This window comes from Linepithema humile, chromosome 2 (genome assembly GCF_040581485.1).
Source record: "Linepithema humile isolate Giens D197 chromosome 2, Lhum_UNIL_v1.0, whole genome shotgun sequence".
NCBI classification, from domain to species: domain Eukaryota; kingdom Metazoa; phylum Arthropoda; class Insecta; order Hymenoptera; family Formicidae; genus Linepithema; species Linepithema humile.
In genome coordinates this window covers 23,349,959-23,370,150 of record NC_090129.1, presented here as the reverse complement: position 1 = coordinate 23,370,150, position 20,192 = coordinate 23,349,959, and the positions used below count along the sequence as shown (strand labels likewise).

At 35.7% G+C, this 20,192-nt stretch overlaps 4 protein-coding genes and 1 long non-coding RNA gene across 5 annotated transcripts in view; 2 read left to right on the top strand and 3 right to left on the bottom strand.

Annotated features, from left to right (window-relative positions):
* Positions 1-2,863, bottom strand: part of LOC105670491 (calcium/calmodulin-dependent protein kinase kinase 1) — a 65,036-nt gene extending 62,173 nt beyond the window's left edge. The window contains exon 1 of the mRNA XM_012364035.2: positions 2,371-2,863. The gene's annotated coding sequence lies outside the window, so the exon portion shown is untranslated. The remainder of the gene's footprint in view (positions 1-2,370) is intronic.
* Positions 1-20,192, top strand: part of LOC105670496 (uncharacterized) — a 170,866-nt gene that overhangs the window by 51,252 nt on the left and 99,422 nt on the right. The window lies entirely within an intron of this gene.
* On the bottom strand, positions 3,743-11,322 carry LOC105670495 (uncharacterized). The gene is made up of 4 exons (XM_012364039.2): positions 10,831-11,322; positions 8,460-8,719; positions 7,797-8,018; positions 3,743-7,285 (listed from the first exon to the last, which is right to left on the bottom strand). Exons 2-4 carry the CDS (start codon positions 8,499-8,501, stop codon positions 6,923-6,925), a joined length of 627 nt encoding a protein of 208 aa, XP_012219462.1. The 5' UTR covers positions 8,502-8,719; positions 10,831-11,322; the 3' UTR covers positions 3,743-6,922.
* Positions 11,000-14,466, top strand: LOC105670493 (Ecdysone-inducible gene E3). Its single transcript, XM_012364037.2, has 5 exons — positions 11,000-11,037; positions 11,291-11,435; positions 11,905-11,985; positions 12,457-13,178; positions 13,552-14,466. Exons 2-5 carry the CDS (start codon positions 11,391-11,393, stop codon positions 13,931-13,933), a joined length of 1,230 nt encoding a protein of 409 aa, XP_012219460.1. The 5' UTR covers positions 11,000-11,037; positions 11,291-11,390; the 3' UTR covers positions 13,934-14,466.
* On the bottom strand, positions 12,476-19,909 carry Naglu (N-acetyl-alpha-glucosaminidase). The gene is made up of 14 exons (XM_012364036.2): positions 19,487-19,909; positions 18,785-18,948; positions 18,515-18,693; positions 18,202-18,420; positions 17,900-18,127; positions 17,567-17,630; positions 17,342-17,487; positions 17,115-17,199; positions 16,794-16,943; positions 16,281-16,423; positions 15,912-16,071; positions 15,508-15,698; positions 14,612-14,997; positions 12,476-14,297 (listed from the first exon to the last, which is right to left on the bottom strand). Exons 1-14 carry the CDS (start codon positions 19,569-19,571, stop codon positions 14,218-14,220), a joined length of 2,280 nt encoding a protein of 759 aa, XP_012219459.2. The 5' UTR covers positions 19,572-19,909; the 3' UTR covers positions 12,476-14,217.

The window sequence follows — 20,192 nt, the reverse complement described above, 5'->3', positions numbered from 1 at the left end:
TTATGAGCATTAATAATTTTTAATGACAGAAACCTTTCTTGAATATTAGAAACTAAAAAATTTTTGTGATTTTACATACGTAATTTTACATACATACTGTATATTGTTTGCTTAATTTGATCGTTTAATTGATCAAATCCAGCTCGGGCTTAATAGCTTTCTTTTTCCTTTCATTTTTGTAATTTATTGATTAATAAGAAAGCTCTATTTTGGTAATCTTTGTTTTTGTAGTTTTTAGTTGAATTTCAAACAAAGTTTAACTTAAAGCTTAATTGTCAAGTTGCTTGATGTTAAAACTTACAAAATCGCGACTGTATATTTAATAAAGGTCATTCGTGGGACATATATAGCCTACGTATCTATGAAATTTTAATTCAGTTTTATCATATGTGTCAGTGTGTCAGCCGAAAGGTTAAAGCAAAAGAGTAGGAATCTATTAATTGTGCGAATAGAAGAAAATGTAACCAAATTTTCGCGCAATTTAACACATTTTGGCGCAAGTGCACGAGAACGCAATTCCTCTTGACAAAAATTGTGTTCGTGAGAAAGAACGGTAATGTACATTTTCTAATGACGTTATCAGCTAAAAGCCACGTGAGCTTTAATCAGTTAACCGTGTGTCGCTCATTACCAAGGTAAATTCGTAACTGCGCAAAACAATAAAAACACAGCGAGGTAACAATTTCTATATAAATTCTGTGATAATAAAATAGTATATGATGTAAAATGCAGTATATCTGAAAAAGAATGTACAATCGAACTTATTTTTATTAAATTTATTTTAATTAATCTAAAAAAGAAATTACTCGACAGGTAAAAATGTAATATGCAACAACAACAGTAAGTCGTCCGTAACAGTCGCTATCGTTGTCGATAATAGCCTGGCATCTGCGTAACGTGCTGTCTACTATACGTATAATACAGAGATGCTATTATATGACAACGACTGCACGACTTACTGATGTTGCGTGTTACATTTTTATCTATAGTATATGTGTAATTTTTTTTTTTAATTTATCGAAATATATTTAATAAAAAATAGCAATTACACGTTCCTTTTAGATATTCAATATGAAAACAGTAACGTTTGCTTTATGATTTGAACTCTTTAACGATTCAATTTACGTATATTTTGTACTTAGTAATGAATACGTTACATATATGTTGCTGCGTGTCAACAATTTTTCTTTCTACAAAAAAGTCTTTAATGTAACATTTTGCTGCAATTGCCGAGAGTAAAGAGCACTTTACGCGGAATCATTCTACGAAATCACTTAGCTTTCCGTTTTATCTTTTGTACTTTACCCTTATGATTATGCCTTGTCAATGTAGAAAGGGGGCCAAATGTAGAATTCAAAGTGAAGAGCAGAGTGTCTCTTCGCGGAACTGTGAAGTAGATCATGACTCTAAGTCTACGGCGTAAGAAGTTCTATACACTTGTCCTGGTTCGAACATATTTATGTTTGATATCTCTGTTGCCGTGGCAGTAATTCGATTGTGATAAGACGAACGTGCTTAGAACAATAAGATTAGAAAGCGTGACATGCAAGTTGAGGAATGTGCGTTACCGGCACGTATTTGCACAGGAAGAATTATTAGCTACAATCAAGTGGATGACGCGAGGTCCGCGTTTAGAACTGCACGGTTGCACCAATGTCGATAACAATGTGATAATACGATGTTTCTCGTACATATTAATGTCGATTTGACGCACTAATTGTATCCGAAATAGGTGGCGATAATTTTGATACGCGTTTAATAAATGAAATCGGAAAAGAGAAGGAAAACATAGAAGTTTCACATAAATATTTATTCTGGAAGCTGTCTCTCACGCTACGTACTTTCCAGGAAGGAAGAGGAAAACTCTTATTTCGAGCACGTGTTGTGAGAGAAAGAATCTTATTTGGAACTTCTGTTTACATCGGTACTGCACGAGAGTTCAAATGACATATAATTGACAAAGAGAAACGAAGTTAACTATATTAGAACAAGTGTTTACACTGCAATCTGACATTAGCACGTGAAGATTCATTGAAATACAATTGAAAATATACGAGTTCCTTTGAGATTCGCGTTGCAATTTTTTTTTTACATTAACACAAAACTCTGACTCTACTCGTGCAATTTAACTCAACTTCGCGTTGTTAATATTAAAAGCGTAGAAAGGGACAGCTAACCGGAATTGGTCAATCAGAGTCACTTGAATAAAGACCGCGGCGCTGTTGGTGCAACAGATCCGTAAACAAACGCGACTCTCGCGATCTACGCGTCATGCACACGTGGATATTCCCCCCTCCCCCCCTTCTTAGTCCATGCGAAAGCATGATCGAGGAAGCGGCGCGACACATGCAAGCAGGCTCTTTTACTTACTCGCTATGACAGGCGAGAGTAATAGTTTCCTACAGGAACTTTTTTCTTTTTTCCTTTCCTCTCTCTCTCTCTCTCTCTCGTCTAATTGCGCCGTGAGATTCCTTTCGGAGAGAGGATGCGCTTCGCCGAGAACACCGATGTGTTGAGAATGCTCGACGGAATCGGTCGATTTCCCTTTTTTCTCACGATCGAAAGCGCGACGCGCCGATAAAAGTGCGAGTTAATCGAGATACGCGCTGCTCGCTGTCGTGGGATTGTTTGGGACGAGTGTTTTCGCGGCATCGTACCCGACCCGAGGGTTCCCTACGTACGCATGATCACCAGTCTCCCTCTCCTTTTTCCCTTTCCTTTGTCCCTTTGTAACGCTTTCTATGAGCTCGAGAGCGGAGCCGATGGAGATGGAAGTCGACGACGATCAACCGTCGCCACCCGCGTCGCTCGGTCGACTGACTGGCCTGGACTGCCTCCCCGTGGACTCCGGAGATTTTATTCCATCCCCACCAGTATCCTCGCCTGTCCTCCCCTTCCCAACGAACCCTCGTGACACCCACTCGCGCCGGAGTCGACGTGGGTGCTCGGGGGTGCGTGAACGTCGAGGGTGATCGCAAGTCTAGTCGTTGACCATGTAATTGACAGTTGACCGTATCACCCAAAGATCAATTAAAGGTCTGCCTCGTTATGACAAAAATAATTGTTTAAAACGGGCACTTTAGCTTAAGGTTATTAATGTATTATTGGCAACTAATCCCGTCATCCGGAACAAATTGAGAAGTTTTTTGCTAAAGCACAGTTATTTCGCGGTACAATGCTTTTGTCTTAAATTTATAATTATAGAATGTAACTTCAGGCTGCAGTTGGTTAAGATGAAATTATTTGCATGGTTATTTCGTGGTTTTGTATTTATAATCGAGCCTATTTTTGACAGAAGTAATTTTTGGTTTATTAACTGAATTTTTTTTATAGCTTTTTTAAAACAGTTGCTTCAGAAATGAACTAAAAAAAGCGCTTCTTAACTAGCTTTTATCGCGGAAAGTTTCGAGCATCAAACCCTTCAATTACTTAAATCAACTCTTTTATGTAACTAATGACCGTGTCCAATTTAAGTACTTCAAGTACTTACAAACTGATCCTCACTACCTACGAAGAGATGAGAGGACTTTCGAACTTTGTTCAAGGTTGAGACCCTCATAATGTGCCCGCATTTGAAGAGTCCCATCTTTATCGTGAAAATTTCTAAATACTTTCATTGATCAATAAAACGTTCTACTTAAAAATTTATTTACGGACAATTAATTTTTGTCTTTAACAGTTTCAATAATTTTATAATGTAACAATTTAGTTATTTTAATAATTTATATATGTTATCAATTTTATAACTGTTCTCACCAACAAACTTATTTCAACTGCGTGAAAAATTTGAAATTTATTTTTGGAATTACAAAAAAATATAAAGCTAAAAGTCTATAAAGTTAGGTCAAAATGCTGAAAGTAAAGTGCTGATTTTTCACATTAATTTTTCATGCTGTTGCTTACTTGCTGCGCAAAAAATTTTCTACGTCCACGAACTATTGGGCCACGTCTTCAAGTTTACGTTCAAGGTTGCGGAATAGCGGCGTATTACGTCAGAAGCATCGATTCGCGGGCGTTCGTTGACCCACCTAATTCCAAGCGATCGCGCTCACGTCACCGTCGCTTTCGTGAGCGGACAGTCGCTAATCCACCCACTTATGAATTGAAAAGCTTTGCTTAACACACACCTTTTCCTAAATCATTCGTGGCTATTATCAGTTGTGCCGAAAAAAAGTCGCCCTTGACGTTCCTTTAATGGTCGTCCTTCCGATTTAATCCCAATGTCGTAACTTCGACATGATTGACCGGCCGTAGACCGACCGTGGCCCGTTTATAGCCCACGTCGCGCATTCCACCTTCCTGGATACGATCTATCGATCGCCATTTCGGGTTCACTTAAAAGCTTGCGGTAGCGCGGGAATAGTAGGGCAGTCCGGCTCAATCGCGCCGCGCAGATTTTCCACCGCGACATTCTCTCTGTCATCGCTAATTAAAAAGTTCCGCGAGCCGCGCTAACGATTTGTCGTGTTTCTCGTCGCACTCGGTCTGGGAAAGTTTTGTTCGCGCGCGATACCGGTCGGTGCAGCTGCGCGTTTCCCGGCCTGTGTTTGCAATTGTGATAGTAGCGGCCATTGTAATAGTCGTACTTAATAATGACGGCTCGATTCGCCAGCAGTGTAGACATTACTTTTGTAACTGTTGGGAAACTCTGCAGTTTCCAATAATGGAAACGGCCAATCCAATAAAGCTAATCTCTCGCTTGATCTGAATTGTAATAAGATACAGTTATAGATATAGAAAGAAAGCCGTAATTTTGTTAACTTATTTGTTATTGATGTCTGCAGTTGGTATTCCATATTGTAGATTAAAAATACAAAAAGTGTTTATACGAATGCGCATTATTTTCAATCGCTGTAAGGCCGTTTGTTATTATTGATGACGATCGAAAACTTCCGACAGCCTTATTGACGTTACAACGCAAATTACTGTGCGATAAAAAACTCGTTTTAAATGAGTAATAATCTTTGTGCAAGGACTGCGCGTACAGAATAATCTACATATATGTAATCACTGCTTTAGATACAGTTCTTGCGAAGATCCTTGAATTATGTGTATTGTAAATTACTTACTAAGCATCTCTATATCCAACGTTGCCCCAATTACGATGTAATTACGAGCGACATAAATAAATTTTGAATGGCATCGCAAATACGACGTAAATACCAAGGCAGAATGCGACTAATTTACGTTGATATTATTAATATTATCGCACTATGCGCTGTTTCAGAATAATTTACTTTTAAGAGCACCAAGTTAACCAATTTGTTGTAAACATGTTATGCCGCACGAAATATTATTCTTCGATATTTGTACGCGAGCCTTAGACTGCATATCGTAATTTATAGTCACGTATTAACGAGTCAATAAAAGCGTGACACAGCAAATTGTTGATACGCGGAATTAATCTATAAACGACATACGCTGTTGCAAATTGCGTCGCCACACTCTCATCGATCACGTTTGCTTATACAGGTGTAGCTTGTACACAAGTAGGGGCGCAGTGCATTATTGCCAATTTATCAAGTGCTTCTCCTTCGTATCGACAGTACACAGATTTAATCTTAGTCGCGCGAACGACAAATATACGTAAGCATTGACCGGATTAGAGACATTAAAAATTTCAATTCGATCGGAATAAAATGTTTCTCTCTTGCAATTTTCGAATTTTTACTTACGATTAATATTATATCGTGAAAGATGACATATATGAGATGCCTGAGGTCTTTAAGAATTTGTTAATTTTTGAAAGAATTAAGAATGAATTTGAATTATAAAGAGATACAGTTCGTAAATATAACAAAAAATTAAAAAATAGCATTATTATGTAATATAAGTTATTCTTGCGAGTCGGTTCAGTTTGCAGCAAGGAATCAATTCTTTATCGGTCACGTTACCAATTACCAAACATCTCATACGTGCATCATTTTCTCGCGCGATACCCGTGATACCCGAGATTACCGCACAAATCAGTCATCGGTTTTAATAAACCTCGCCTTCGGAGATATGGGCACGCGATCGCTCGTGTAACAGGCGATATTTCAGCAGTTCGAGTTACAGAACTACGTTAGGGCACGAAAAGTACACCGATCGTCAAGGGCCATCGACTACGGCGACGGGGTGCTCGAGATTCGAATCTCAATTTGGTAGAAATGAAATTCCTCGCGACTGAGCCTCGCTTCGTGAAACCCAACAAAGAACGATCGTGGCCGTTCTTTGAATTTGTGAGAGTGCGGGATATCTTATGTATTTCCAATAACACGTCCTCCTCCGCGAATTGCGCATTTTCCGCAATATATACGGCCAATAATTTATTTTTATCTTTTTTTTTCTTTTTTTCTCTCTCCTTACCGCGCCGTAGTACGTCTCGGGTAATTCCAAAGACGCATAGCTTATTAGATTTAAAGCGCTACCTGTCGAGTTGCATTATCGGAAAAGTTGCACTAAAAAATGCATTCACACACTGCGACGCATAATATGCGAAGAAAGGAGGAAATCGATTTTAATCTCGCGATATTTTGCATATTTGTTTAATTTTGTTTTATTACATAAACATGAGTGTACATGATAAATATATATAATGTGAATATAAATAATATAAATAATACAATTGCATAATACGATTATTAGGTGTGTAATAACTTATCTAATATTATCGATTGGTATTTCTCAAACTTAATTCATCGAAATAAAAAGAGCTATCGATTTCTTGAGATTAGCGAGACTATTTTTTTACCGTTGTTTTTCTGGTCTCGCAGTTGAAAGGAAAAAAACCGCGATATTTCTTGACTTGCTTAACAAGTCTGAAATTCTCAAGACAGTTTCTCAGTCGAAATTGTGCCACGTGCAAATTATAACTCACAATATGCGAGTGCAGTTCCTGCTCTTTTATTATTTACACGTATTTGAATAAACGATATTTATCCTACTTCCTCCTGTAAGGAGTCGGATAATCCGTGAGCAGGCTGCCGGTGGAGACGATAGCTCCAGGCCCGCCGAGAATGCCGCCCTTGTTGGCGAACCAGCCGTTGCCGTTAAGAAAACCGGCCGGTTCCAGTCTATTCGTGTAGAAATCAGAATCGGTCGGCCCCAGGAAGTGCACCAGACTGCCGGGTCCCAATTGCTTCGCCGTCGCGTTCGGCAAGTTTATTCCCAGATTGTTTAGCGCCTCCTTTAATAGCATTAGGCGGTTCTGCAGGAACGATTGCGACGAGAATTGGATTTTCTGCGTCAGCGGCGTCAGGAACCAAGATAGTGGGCCCGGTTTTGTCGTTGGGGTATCTTCGAACTAACCGAGAAAATTGAAAAATTTTGCTTTCTAATATTAGAATTTTTTAAATTAATGAAAATCTCTCTTTAGAAATTAAATCATTCAATATCATGGGTGATTGGAATATTGTGGGAACTCGATGGAGAATATAACTGCGAGTCGCAACTAGGACGATCAATACATTGACGAAAATGATATAATGAAATTTGCCGATATTTTGTTACAACTTATCGTATTTCAATGATTATGTATTAATAATATAATTATATAATCTCAATTACTGAACGCATTAATTGCTAAGCAGCAAATTGATTTTAGTTAATTAGTTGACGAACCGAATTAACGAATAATTTCTGCAAAGGGAATTGATAAATAGAGATATCGAATTATTGAAATGAAGCAGTCAATAATATCACATATTAAAATCAGAATTAATTAGCGTGATCACTACGAGACTACTGTTGTTGATAGGGTTTTAATTTAGATTCTGACTTTAATTATAAATTTTAGTCAGGGAGAGAACGCTTACGGGTTGTATAGTTGTGTCGATGGCGGTACCAGCTGCTGAGTTTGTTGTATCAGTTTGTGTGGTGGCCTTTATTATCACCTCGTTGGTCGGCAAGTCAGAGTTCCGTTGTTGTTCCTTTGATTCAAGTTGATTCTTTCGTAGAATCGGGTTACCATGATCAATCTCATTGATCGATTCATCGATTGACAGGTTCAGCGGTTTTGCTTGCGTTAATACAGCCTTCTGAAATTTTTATTTATTTATCGTTAATATATCTGAAGAGAGAATTAGCTAATTTATACTTAATATAACATCTACATGTGCTTGACAATATTGCGTTAATTCTAAATATGTTAAGATCCAGAAAATCTTAAATTTGGCAGAAAACCGGAAATAAATTATAACAAAATATATAAAAATATATATATTCTCGGACTCACAAATATTTTGAATAATATTTCAAGATTATACATTTCCGTGCTTTTTCTGGCAAACATTATTTTTAAACAGGAATAATTATATTAATAAGTTAGAAGAGACAAATATAATTTACGCAAATATTATATATTTTTATTGTAACAAAATAACATGCTTATAATGTCAAAATTGCCGATAACGATAAACAGAGATCTGTTTGTATATTGCGAAGTTTAGATGTAAATTACACAAGGGTTAATATCTCACCGCTGTAAGTAGCACCCACATAAATCTGACCGCTTTTGCCATCGTTAGACGAAGTATTGTGGTAAAGGAATTCTGACAGCTTTCTATTTAACTTGATCCTGGCGACGTGAAGTGTACCGGCTAGGACTAAAGTAAAACACATCGTGTTTAACATCGTCTATATATGCCGTCTCGTACGTAATAAGCAAAACGTAATCGCATAAGGGCGCCCACATGTACACGTTATAACGGCAGATATAGCTGCAATCGCCAAATACTTGCTGAAACAAATCGTACGGAGAAATATCACCGTTACAGCATGGTGCAATTTGTTTCGTTATAAATTATTAGTTCAATAACAAAAGCCCTCTCTCTTGATGTAATATGTAATAGGAAAATTCTATCTGCGTTACGTATTTTCGAATTTTTTCCTGTTTTTTTTTTTTATTTCATAAATAAAGCGGACGAATATGAATGCTGCTTTTATGAATTTTACAATGAATATTCGTATGAGTGAGTGTACACCGAGAGAATAAATAACGAACGCAAAAATAAATTTATTTGGAACTTTCTTTGGTGTCATTTCATGAGCCAATTGGACCGGAATAAATATTTTATTTGCCATCGCGTAAACATCTTTTGAATTTTAATAACGAAATATGCACTTGCTATTCATTTGTAGGTAGCTAGATACATACATATATGTATAAGCGAGAAAAATATAACTCACGTCTTTCGTTTGCCGCTATTCTATCTAGACTTTACATAGTAATATTCTTTTGTTGGTCATCTGTACACATCTAATGCACCTATACATTTTTCATTCTTTATTCTCTTAGTGTACACTCAACTTCAAAAGTAGAAAAGATGATATACTGGTTGATTAATTATGCAGCAGCAGTGGAATGAATAATATGGATAGTCTTGTCTTATTTTATTTTACAATTTGCGCAAACATATTATTCTAAAAACAAATAGAATCTGATGTAATAAAGAGTGGCGAATGATGTCAAGTTTTTCTTTTTGTGTCTTGTTTACGAAGCGCACGAATTGAGCAGAAATTAATTTTGCTTCACAATATAACTACTGCGTAAATTAAACAGGTTTTCTAATTATAATTGTTTCCTTTGTTAGCATATTTTACCGAGGTATAAAGTCTTAGGGCGCAGACTGCAAGAGATTTTATTCACCAATTTTATCATGCATGTCAGAACTTTTGATTTTTCATGAGAATCATTTTTACCTCGCGGAATCGAATGCGAAAATCCGATTCTTAAACTTTTATTTCGAATAAAAGTGAATTGCGCGATAGCCGCGAGCGAATTCCGTGAAACAGTGATAATTTCGAAGTCGTGAAACGAACGTTGCTCGAAAAACCGGTCAGATTTTTTCCGATTGTCCTGGAACAAACTGCCGCGACCGACTCTCCTTGAAAGAGCTGTTTTCGACCGAGAAATTTTATTCTTATTGGATCGTTTTCATGAAATTATTGTGAAGGTCGGGACTTTGTCGATTCGTCGTAGCCGCGACATGTTCTCGAAAACAAACTAGTTTAATGATTGCTTAAGACAATATGTGAAAGATTTTAGAAACTTGGAAGAAAAAGTTTTGAGGGATTATCAAGAAATGATAAGAGAGACACAAGAGGCGACTGCTACAAATTATCTGGAAAGTTTGATGTGGCGTTGTCTGAAGGACTTTTGCTTTGCTCTCCTAGCGTTTAAGTCAGTTTTTACTGGCTGATTCAATGAAAAATTAATCTTCATATAAGGAAAAAGTTTAAATGACAGGACGTGATAAAAAAGTGTCGTTGCCACTGAACTAATTGAATTAAACTTTAAAGTGGATTAAAGCAGAAAATGGAAGCGAATACAGCCAAGAGAATAATTGGTTACATATCAACGATAGCAATAAGTAGCGCGCAGAGAACATGAATACATATTCTCATATTACGTGAAATTACGTGAAATTTGTTGAAAATTGCATTTGCTACTTTCATTATCTTGCTAACATCATTTTTTCGCATAAATTGTAGCTGTTTTTAAACTTCAAAATTTTTTTAATCAATTTAGTTGATTATAATAATAGATATTATGTTCAACGTTATGCGAATACATTTAATTAAAATTTGTATTTATTTTTATCTATAAAATTGAGTTGACTTTTATTTTATAAAATTCTCTGAATAATTCAAAAACTGTTAAATATTCCTCTTATTTTTATTTATAATAATTCGTATATCGAAAGAAATGCGAATAATCTTTATTCCTTTTATTCGAGTCATCTTAATCAGATCGTGAAAGACCATCGTGGAATGCATGCTGCCTTCTCATTTCCGGACGTGTACGGTATATCAATGACAACTTAGTTTAAGCATCATGGTGTGACTTACCACCGGTATCAACGAGCGCTGACTCGCAATCGCGTGAGCGCCTAGCCAGCTCGTCACGCAATTAACAATCCTGCACTGGGATCCGCTCGTTTACATATGCGAATATGCAAGAGTGTGGAGGTATGCGATGTCGAGGACGACTTGAGACCGTTAGGAGTCTTTTCGAGACCAGTTTTGTCCCGACAGTCGCCCGCGAACCTCGAGATTGTCCGTGAAAACATCCGATTCCTCGATGATTGTCTAAAGCTTTCAAATATTTTTCTCAAAAGATAACAAAATATTTGAAATTAGCTTAGAGTTATTAGATTGTTCTAAAGTGGTTTTGGAATTATTTGCCAAAATCGATTTCTTACCTTAAACTTGATATTTTTCGATAGCGTGATATACATATCACACTATCAGATCGATTATCGATATATCAAATCAATTTTGATAGATTTAAATTTTTATTTCTTTTCAGAATATCTCGCGAAATAATTGATATAGGCTTGTGCTAGAAAACATAGCAGATTTGTGAATTTTTACAAAGTGCATAGTTGAAAAAGTGAAAAAATTTCGTCATGAAGATATTATGCAGTTTAATGGTAATTTTGATTCTTCGACAGGTAAGTGATACCTATTGTTATTGTGTTATTAATCAATGTGGAAATGTATCAGTAATAATTGGATCAGCGAGCTGTTACATTATTTAGAATTACTGCTATATCTAAAGTTGCAAAAAGATTATTGCTTTTATAATCTCAACAAATCGAGAAACTTGTCATTGTAATCGGGTCATTTATTAAATTATTTGAACGCAAAAATCAAAATGTTATATAAAAATATATCTCTATTTCTGCTTTCTCTGATTCAATATTTAACTTTAAATTTGCATAATTTTACGTTTTCAATTGTTCTCGTTTAATTTTGCCATTTAACGTTGTATTAATAATATTCTCACTCGATCTGCTTTTATTGTGAAATACTTCCACATAAATACGCGCTACGGCCATAATCGCGGCTTAACGGCTCGGAGAGCTACGTATATTCGCGTACTTTAACGGAAATGTTAATTAAAATTCCTCACTGCTTCAGGTCATCGCCGGAATCGTTAGGAAGCCGCCAGCCTTTTCAGCACCAGTGTATTCGAATTCGTATCTCCCCGCCGCCATGCAGGTGAGTCACTTAAATTAATGAGAGACTCTGAACATTAAACTTGCGTGCGTAATCGTAATGCTCTTCATGTAATGGTCCGGAAATATTTTGCATTTTCATGCTTCTTCATTAATTCATTGTCACACTCGTTTCACGTACCTTATTATTTCGTTCGACCTTATTATTTCATGTAGTTTATTCTGAAACATTAAAAACTTGAAGAAATTTTTGTAGATATTTTTATTAACTTTACTATATTAATTTTTTAACAGTACATATGTTAAACATTTTAGTACAGTGTAGTAATAGTGCAATAAAACATTTATTATCGTTATAAAAATATTATACATATGTACTTGTCTTGCATATTTATTTTCATGTTTGTTTTGACAGAATATTACATACATATATCATATGACATATACATTCAAGGTTTGAAAATATGAAATATTGGAAAAGCAACTTCCCTTTCATAATTTACTTTTGATTCAGGTAATTTTTCACACGGTCGAGCAATTGAGGCAGCTTCAAGAGGATGAAATATTGCAAGAACAGTCAGTAAGTAAACCATCGCCGTCGACATCGACGTTGACATCGCCGTCGACGGAGTCGATGAAGCATCAGCAATCTCAATCGACGACGCCCGAAGGGATCTCCACGACGACAACCGCTGCAACCGTGAACGTGCATAACAGAACACAGACTCCCGAACTCTTATCAACTTCGACTCCAACGAGCGAAATATCGAGCCAAGGATCATCCAAGACTTACGACGGTCTTACGAAAGCCGTTCAACACGCAACTTCGACCGCGAGCGTCTCGGTCGTATTCGACGGCAATCACGAAGAGTTGCCTGAAGTGAACGAGGAGACGACTGAAGCAAATTATGAGTCTACGGCAACACCAGAAACGAATCACGAATCACCGGAGCATGTGCATGAGATCCAAGAATCGAATCAAGAATTCCCAGAGAAAAGTGAGGAAGAGAAATCTGATGCATCGCAACAGCAATCGACACAGATTTCCGTTACGGAAGCTTTGGATAGTCAAAAGAAGAGGGAACCGTCCGTCGATAGCATCATAGGCGAAATTTACGGAATCGTGAAGACGACCACCTCGCCGTTCAGCGAGGAATCAGATTCTACTGACAATTCGAAGAGCGGAATCTCGATTGAGAAGATGGAGAGTATTGAAGACGAAGAGGAAGAAACAAGGTGACGAATTTAAAAATTATGTCATTGTTACAGGAAGAATTGTTTTCTATCTGCTTTTGGAGAAATTTTAATAATCGAGTCCCGTATGCACTTTATTGAAAAAAAAAATCATTCTATACATATGTTGATAACATATTGATTTTTAAAAATTTGATATCTCATTTATCGATTTCAAAACTCTCAAGATAATAAGAACAATTATTGCACAATTTATAATAATTAACATAGTAAAGTACAATTCAGTTTAATTGCTGCGGATTTAAACAGACCCGAGGAAACACCGAGAGGGAGAATAAATACCGACCTGGTCTTAGAAAATGTTAATAAAGAGCGCTCTTAATGAGTTGCGTTTCCTTTGCCTTTACCGTCGCAGGTTCACTCTGCTGGGTGAGAAAGTAGCTCAAGTACCGCGGCCGAGTTTGAACAGCTACTTAAGGCGTGCCAAAGTGCCGCCTAGACCGGCTATTCAACAGCTGGCGAATCTTTATGACGCTCTGAGCAAGGATGCGCGGAAGCAGGGATTCGCACGTTTCGCCGGCTATTCAGATGACGTCCTGACGACTTTGCAATCGTCTGCCGAGGGAGGCGTGGGACCGCAGCTGAAGCGGCTGTTAGACAAGGTGGTAGTGCAAAATGAGCTCACCAGAGACGACGCAAAGAAGAAAGCGTTACAGGCGCTGCGAGATCTCGACGATCCTGCCAGTGCGCTCAGCAAGGATATCAGACGCTTATTACCTTTACGTTATACGCCCTGATTTTTTTAGAGAAATTGCGATGCTCTTGTAATTTGTAGAATGAAGATACACAAATACTCTTGCAATATAACTTATTTTTTTATTAAGAAAAGATTATTGTATCCTTACAAATGACAAAAAACTGATATCTCTCAGGACTTTTAATGTTCCTAAAATGTATATCTGATATGTCTTATTAAGAATTATTTTATTGATACAAATAATTTTTTTCGTCATACAAAATGTAAGTATATCTGTTATCTGTTTAAATAGATAAAAACACGAATTATATTTTCAATTTTCTTTCAATGTATCTTTGCGTTTGACGATGATTCTTCTGCGTACCACTTGGAAATTATTTTCATCGCTATGTCGATAGTGTCACCTGGGAAAAGATGAAGTAAAACTTATCAGACTACTCGAGAAAGCATTATATTACAAAAACAATTTTTAAAATATTTGCAATTTTATTAAATATTTTTTTTTGTATGATATATTTTAAGTATAATCTGTACTTTAATCATTTTAACGAATAAAATTCGATGACATTTTTATTTTGATTATCATCTTTAAAAAAGTTTAGACAGTGCGAGGCGAGTGATATAGATACGTTTAGAACAAAGTGAAAAAAAGCTTCCGTTGGTCAAGTAAGAGTGATTCATATAGAACTTGCGAAAAAAACGCCAAAAGCATAAGTACCTTTTAACTCCGTCGGATAAAGCTTCGTAGAAAAGGTGAAAGGCTGCTCGACCTCGTGAAATATCCTGTCGTTAATCTCGCTGATGTTGAGCTTAGTTCCTTGGACCAACGATTTTTCGAGGGCCGTCAGGAAGAGCGCCCATCTAGACTTGAAGTAATCTGCGACCACTCCCGACCACTGTTTATTCGCGTAGTCTCTGATCTCGCCATTTGGGCCCCACAGAGTAATCTGATTTCTCGCATTATATTCGTAAGAACGTTTCTCTTCTTCGTCGACGGCCATATCTTTCGCCTGGGCTAACCAGGTACCCAGTAGAAAATTATTTCCCGACGCCAAAATAGATTCGAGATCGTCAAACAGTTCCAACATATCGCTTGCGTGTGATCTACGACGCGTGTTAACAAGAATAAAATTGCGAATTGTTAAATATGAAACGCGAATCGCAATTGTATAACAATTGAGGAAGATTATTTCAAAATAGTTGTTATTTACTGGAAAAAATTTTTGAAATATAAAAAGAATGTTTTATATTTAAATAAACATCTTTTTAAATATTTTAGAGCATTATACAAAAACTTCTGTGAATAGATTTCTATGATATAACTCTTATAAATCTTATAAATCACGACAGTTGTATTTTAAGACTTTATATAATTTAAAAGTGGATATGGCACGTTTTAGAAAAACTTTTCTAAACTATGCTTATCTGTTATACGCTTTGAAAGATATATTTTGTTATCTTCTCTGTGTCAGTAACTTTATCTTTCTTGATAAAAAACAAGCCAATATAAAGCCAATATAAAATAAGCCTTATGTTTTATTAACAGTTAAGAAAAAAAAAAACTGTCGTGTGTAATATAGTTATGAGATACATGGATCTTATCAATATACTTACCGAAAAGTAGTGATGTTCTTTTTTTTATAGCTACTTAATACTCTCGTATAGATACCGTCAGCCATTAATTGGAGACCCTGTCTCGTTATATCGACCACATCATGTCGGTAGAGAGTATTATTTCCTCTGCCGTATCTTGCTTTTAAAAACACATTCCACATAAAATAGAAATTTTCCCGATCATAATAAATCTGTATTAAAAAAAAAAGCAAATTATTCCACATCATTATTTTTAATTACGAGATTTAATTAATTAAATTAAACAATATAATTTTTGTTTCGACATTTTAGTTTTACTTTTATCTATTTTCATTTTCCATTTAGTTACATCTCATTATATTGAAAATTAAGTCTTCGCATTCGTATCGTTTACAGGATATATAATTATTAATATATGTACCTACCCATGGTGAAATATTTAAACTTGGCCGTCTGGTAATGACGTAATGCCCTCTGATCCTTTCCGGACCGATAAAGTTATAAACTGTTCTACCGAGGTATCGCCAAGTAGCCGTCGTGTATTTGTTCCACGCGCCGTACCTTCGAGTAGCGTAATTTTCGAACCTGCCAATTAATTATCTTTCGTCACATCAATTTAATCAACTAAATGAGCTTTATTGAACTCTTATACGAACTCTTTATGCAATTCTCTATTTGAATTACATTCAATTTTATTAAAAAGTATCAAGATGCGAAAATCTTAACACAAAATGGTACTTCGATAAAAATCTATCATTGTACCTAGCGTAGAATTGTGTAGCGCACATTCTCACCAAGCGTCGAGATCCACGGGTTCGTGACGATACGCCATCTCATTCATTAATTCGTATATTACGTAGTTCTGATTGATGCCTTCGGGTGTTAGGCCGGTTCCCACCATCGTGCTGCCATTCATATTCCTACCCTCGAATGTGCGCTAGGCAAAGAACGAATTAGTTATCCGGCAATTTACATTCGGCCTAATTCATTGTCTTGACATTCCTCAATATTCTTTTTTGCTGACGGATTTAGGAAAGAACATTAAACAAAAATTTGAGATATTAGTGGATTATGTGTGGAAAATGGAAAAACGGCTAAATATATTTGAGATTACGACGATCATACAAGATCATTATACAAGATGACTTAAAGTCAGTATGCAAATTTGAAAACTGCTTATTAAAGTTTCGAAACAATTCTTTTATATCTTAGTATAATATAAAATGTTGAAATGTAGAATGCTAATATATAACAAAGAGAAAATTATTTGTTAACGAAAATAAAGTAAAAACAAGTTTCTGACATACCTGATTAATGATCTGTGCAGATCCGAACATTCCCAAAGTACCGCCGAAATTGTGAAGCATACACCAAATAAATGGCTGACCATAATATGATTGGAATCGGCTGTATTGTGGGAATTGTTCCGATTGTAAATCCAATACCAGCATTCGCCCCTGCGATTGATTTTAGTAAATAATTAAAAATTCATGATGATTGTATCGGCATAAAACGATTATCTTCAATTGAAATAAATAAATGTCAAATTTTCAAAATAAATTTTTTACCATAGGCGTATTCATTTATCAATGAGATGCCATTAAAGTTTATTAATATTTTGAACTCACCGTAGGCACTGAGGTTAAAAAGGACCTAACTCTGGGTTCCGTCCAAAATGTGGAATCGTGCACGAATAACCAAGCTTGCACCAACCTTGAAAAATCACAGATTTATGTAGGAATATGACTATTATATATACTTGTGTAGTATCCATATTGCATTTGAAAGAAAGCCAGCTATATGCGCTAAAATATACTATAAATTAAATTATCCGTTCTTTAATTCATTCACTCACCAGATCGCTTTAGTATCGGTAGCGTTCATAGCCGAAAAAATTGATCGGCCAACGTTTCTCAAATAAGTAAGATTACTTTTACTGGGTTCATTTTCATTAAAAGTATCACAATTGTAAATATGATCGGTGCCGAATTCGTCAATGTACTGCAACAATAAAATATTTATGTTCGTATCTCTTTCTTGATGCTTTTGAAAATTATATTATGTAAAATATATTGTATACCATTTGTAGGAATTTCTGTCCAATGATTTTAAATAGTGAATGTGTTGGTTCTAATAAATAAGGGCTGAAAGTAAAAATCATGCTGGATGAGTGGAAAATTTGTTAATATTATTATAATAATAATTAAACACAATTTTGTGTATTATTCTTCAATACACAAGATGATACATACGATGATGTACAAAAACAGTTTTACGTTTATTTTTAATATTTCTATTAGTTATTATATTTTATGAGTATTATGAGAAAAATACTTTACTTAAAATACTTATTGCAAGAAAAAGAAAAATAGTTCGAAATTAATGCAATAGTATAACACTAGATTGATCATACCAACAATATTTATCATTGAATTTGTTCCAAGGATCGATCTTCGTCATGTTAACGTTTGGAAAAAGTCTGGCAAAAGCTCGTGGTACATGGCCGGCGAATGCTGGTAATACCGGAACAATTCCAAGATCTCTCATTCTTCGAAGAATCTGATGTTGTAAACGTATGGTGCGATTATGCCAATTTGACGATAGCGGCCCACCAAAACCACGAATATTACCCATTCTCATCCTAAATGTCATGAGAAACATATTCTATCTTCCGTGAAAGTAATATAGTAAATTTAAAATAAACGGTTACTCAACCAGGGTAGGAAGGCAGGTCCGCCCAAATGCTCGTTAATCTCATTTTCGGTGAGATTAAATTCTCGATATAATTTTTGCCAGATCGCCTCTTGAGCGGTAAAAGCGAGAGCAAGATTGATTCCATTAAGAGCCATCCAGTCGATATTTTTTTCCCACTGATCCCACTGCCACCAGGCTGAACTGTAACCCGCAGTACACACATTCTGGTAATATCTGAACCTGAAAAATTACAGAATACTCTAAATATATATTTTCAAAAATTAATATGATGCACAAATTACGATAAATAATAAAGTGTCACGTGCTGTGTCACCTGTCGTTAGATGTGATTTTAACTCGAACGTTTGGCAATGTGTTAGGTAGATCAATTTGTGTACCGTCCCACGATATGTGACCATTACAATAGGTTTTCAAATAATAATGCAAACCCCATGTGACCGCGACACCGGAAGTGCCGCAAATTTCGATCTTGCCTAGAGAATTTTTTGTTATCTGTCAAAAAAGAAATTCATCGGCAATGTCGAATTATTTCGCTGTAAATAGATTTACATTAACGTGTGTAATTGCTTTACACGAGCTGCACCTTGAAAGTATCCTTGCCATCAGGACCCAAATTAACATCTACTTTCATAATAAACAATTTAGATCTCTCTTTGCCCAGCAGTCTTTCTGCAACATTTTCAGCTGCTTTCGCCTGAACTTCCGATGACGCTCGTGGTTTTATATGGCCTAAAGTATTCTGAAACACTGTTCATGTTTTCAACCACCATGAGATAGATGAATTATATAAAACAAAATAAGAAAGTAAGTGTTAAAACTACTGCTAGGTGTTTGTACAATCTGTCTTTATTTATATGTATTAATAAGAAAAGTTTCGGCCACAACATAATCCTCTTTAGTGTCCAACAATCTTGTTATTTCTAAAATTTAATTTTTAACGTTTCTATTCTGTCAGTTGTTCATTTATTATCATATAATATATATAATTACTGCAATTTATGGCACATAATTAATGCAATGATCAAAATGTTTGTTATTAATACATATAATATAATAAAAACAGTGCGCACACACACACAAACCTAGCAATGGCTTTAAACTTATCTTCGTATTTTGATTTGTATAATGCTTCACGGCTTTAATTACACTACGTTTGATAAATGTATTATTAATGATCGATGGATGAAAAATAATTGACCATAATTATTATACTTATGTAATCTTAAATAATTTTATATGTATATATTTTTACAATTAACAACTTAATTTATTTAAGTTTACTCACTATCGCGTTTATGGCAACGGCTAGTTGATATAAACAATCCAAATATTATAATGGATAGTCGTAACCATGATATCACGGTACCCATTTTAACGGACGCACAGCCTCTTTAACACAGCTACGGGACACGTTTCTTCTTCTTTGACTTCGGAAGGAACAAAGCCCTGATTATACGGTAATATAATTTCTTGAAGAGGGAAATTTTGTGGAATATAACAAAAGTGAATAAACCGATTCAACGGTGACAAAGAAAATGATGTAACGTTGACTAACAAAGGGCCGCTTGGTGAGGGAAATATACAAATTTTGTAAAATAAAAATGAATAAACCGAATCAACAGTGACACAATTGATGCAACGCTGTCCAACAAAGGACAAACGATATACACTAACACAAAGATCTGAGCTCAAGTAAGCGCACGACCACGCGCTCTCAACGCTTAACGCCCAGACTCTACTAATACACATTGAAGTGCAGAGACAGATTGAGCAATCATGTTGTCGCATTTTACATCCCCACTCTTTGGACTTCTTATCTGATGAGGCCTCTGACCGTCATGACTGTGAATGTTTCTAACGGACATTGAAAGATACGATTACATTCACGATACGTGACCGCTCTAGTGATAAACACGGTAACAAATTATCGCTCATAATTCAGAATCATATCATTTACAAGGTGTATAATTTATTTGATGAAATTTATTTCC

Coding starts and splice junctions, on each gene's coding strand:
- LOC105670495 (XM_012364039.2), bottom strand. CDS start 8,501: ATGGCAAAAGCGGTCAGATTTATGTGGGTGCTACTTACAGCG. Junction 8,019..8,459: donor TGTGGGTGCTACTTACAGCG/GTGAGATATTAA, acceptor TAAAAATTTCAG/AAGGCTGTATTAACGCAAGC. Junction 7,286..7,796: donor TCGACACAACTATACAACCC/GTAAGCGTTCTC, acceptor TTTCTCGGTTAG/TTCGAAGATACCCCAACGAC.
- LOC105670493 (XM_012364037.2), top strand. CDS start 11,391: ATGAAGATATTATGCAGTTTAATGGTAATTTTGATTCTTCGACAG. Junction 11,436..11,904: donor TAATTTTGATTCTTCGACAG/GTAAGTGATACC, acceptor TCACTGCTTCAG/GTCATCGCCGGAATCGTTAG. Junction 13,179..13,551: donor GACGAAGAGGAAGAAACAAG/GTGACGAATTTA, acceptor TTACCGTCGCAG/GTTCACTCTGCTGGGTGAGA.
- Naglu (XM_012364036.2), bottom strand. CDS start 19,571: ATGGGTACCGTGATATCATGGTTACGACTATCCATTATAATATTTGGA. Junction 17,200..17,341: donor ACCGATACTAAAGCGATCTG/GTGAGTGAATGA, acceptor TGATTTTTCAAG/GTTGGTGCAAGCTTGGTTAT. Junction 16,072..16,280: donor CCCGTGGATCTCGACGCTTG/GTGAGAATGTGC, acceptor ATTAATTGGCAG/GTTCGAAAATTACGCTACTC.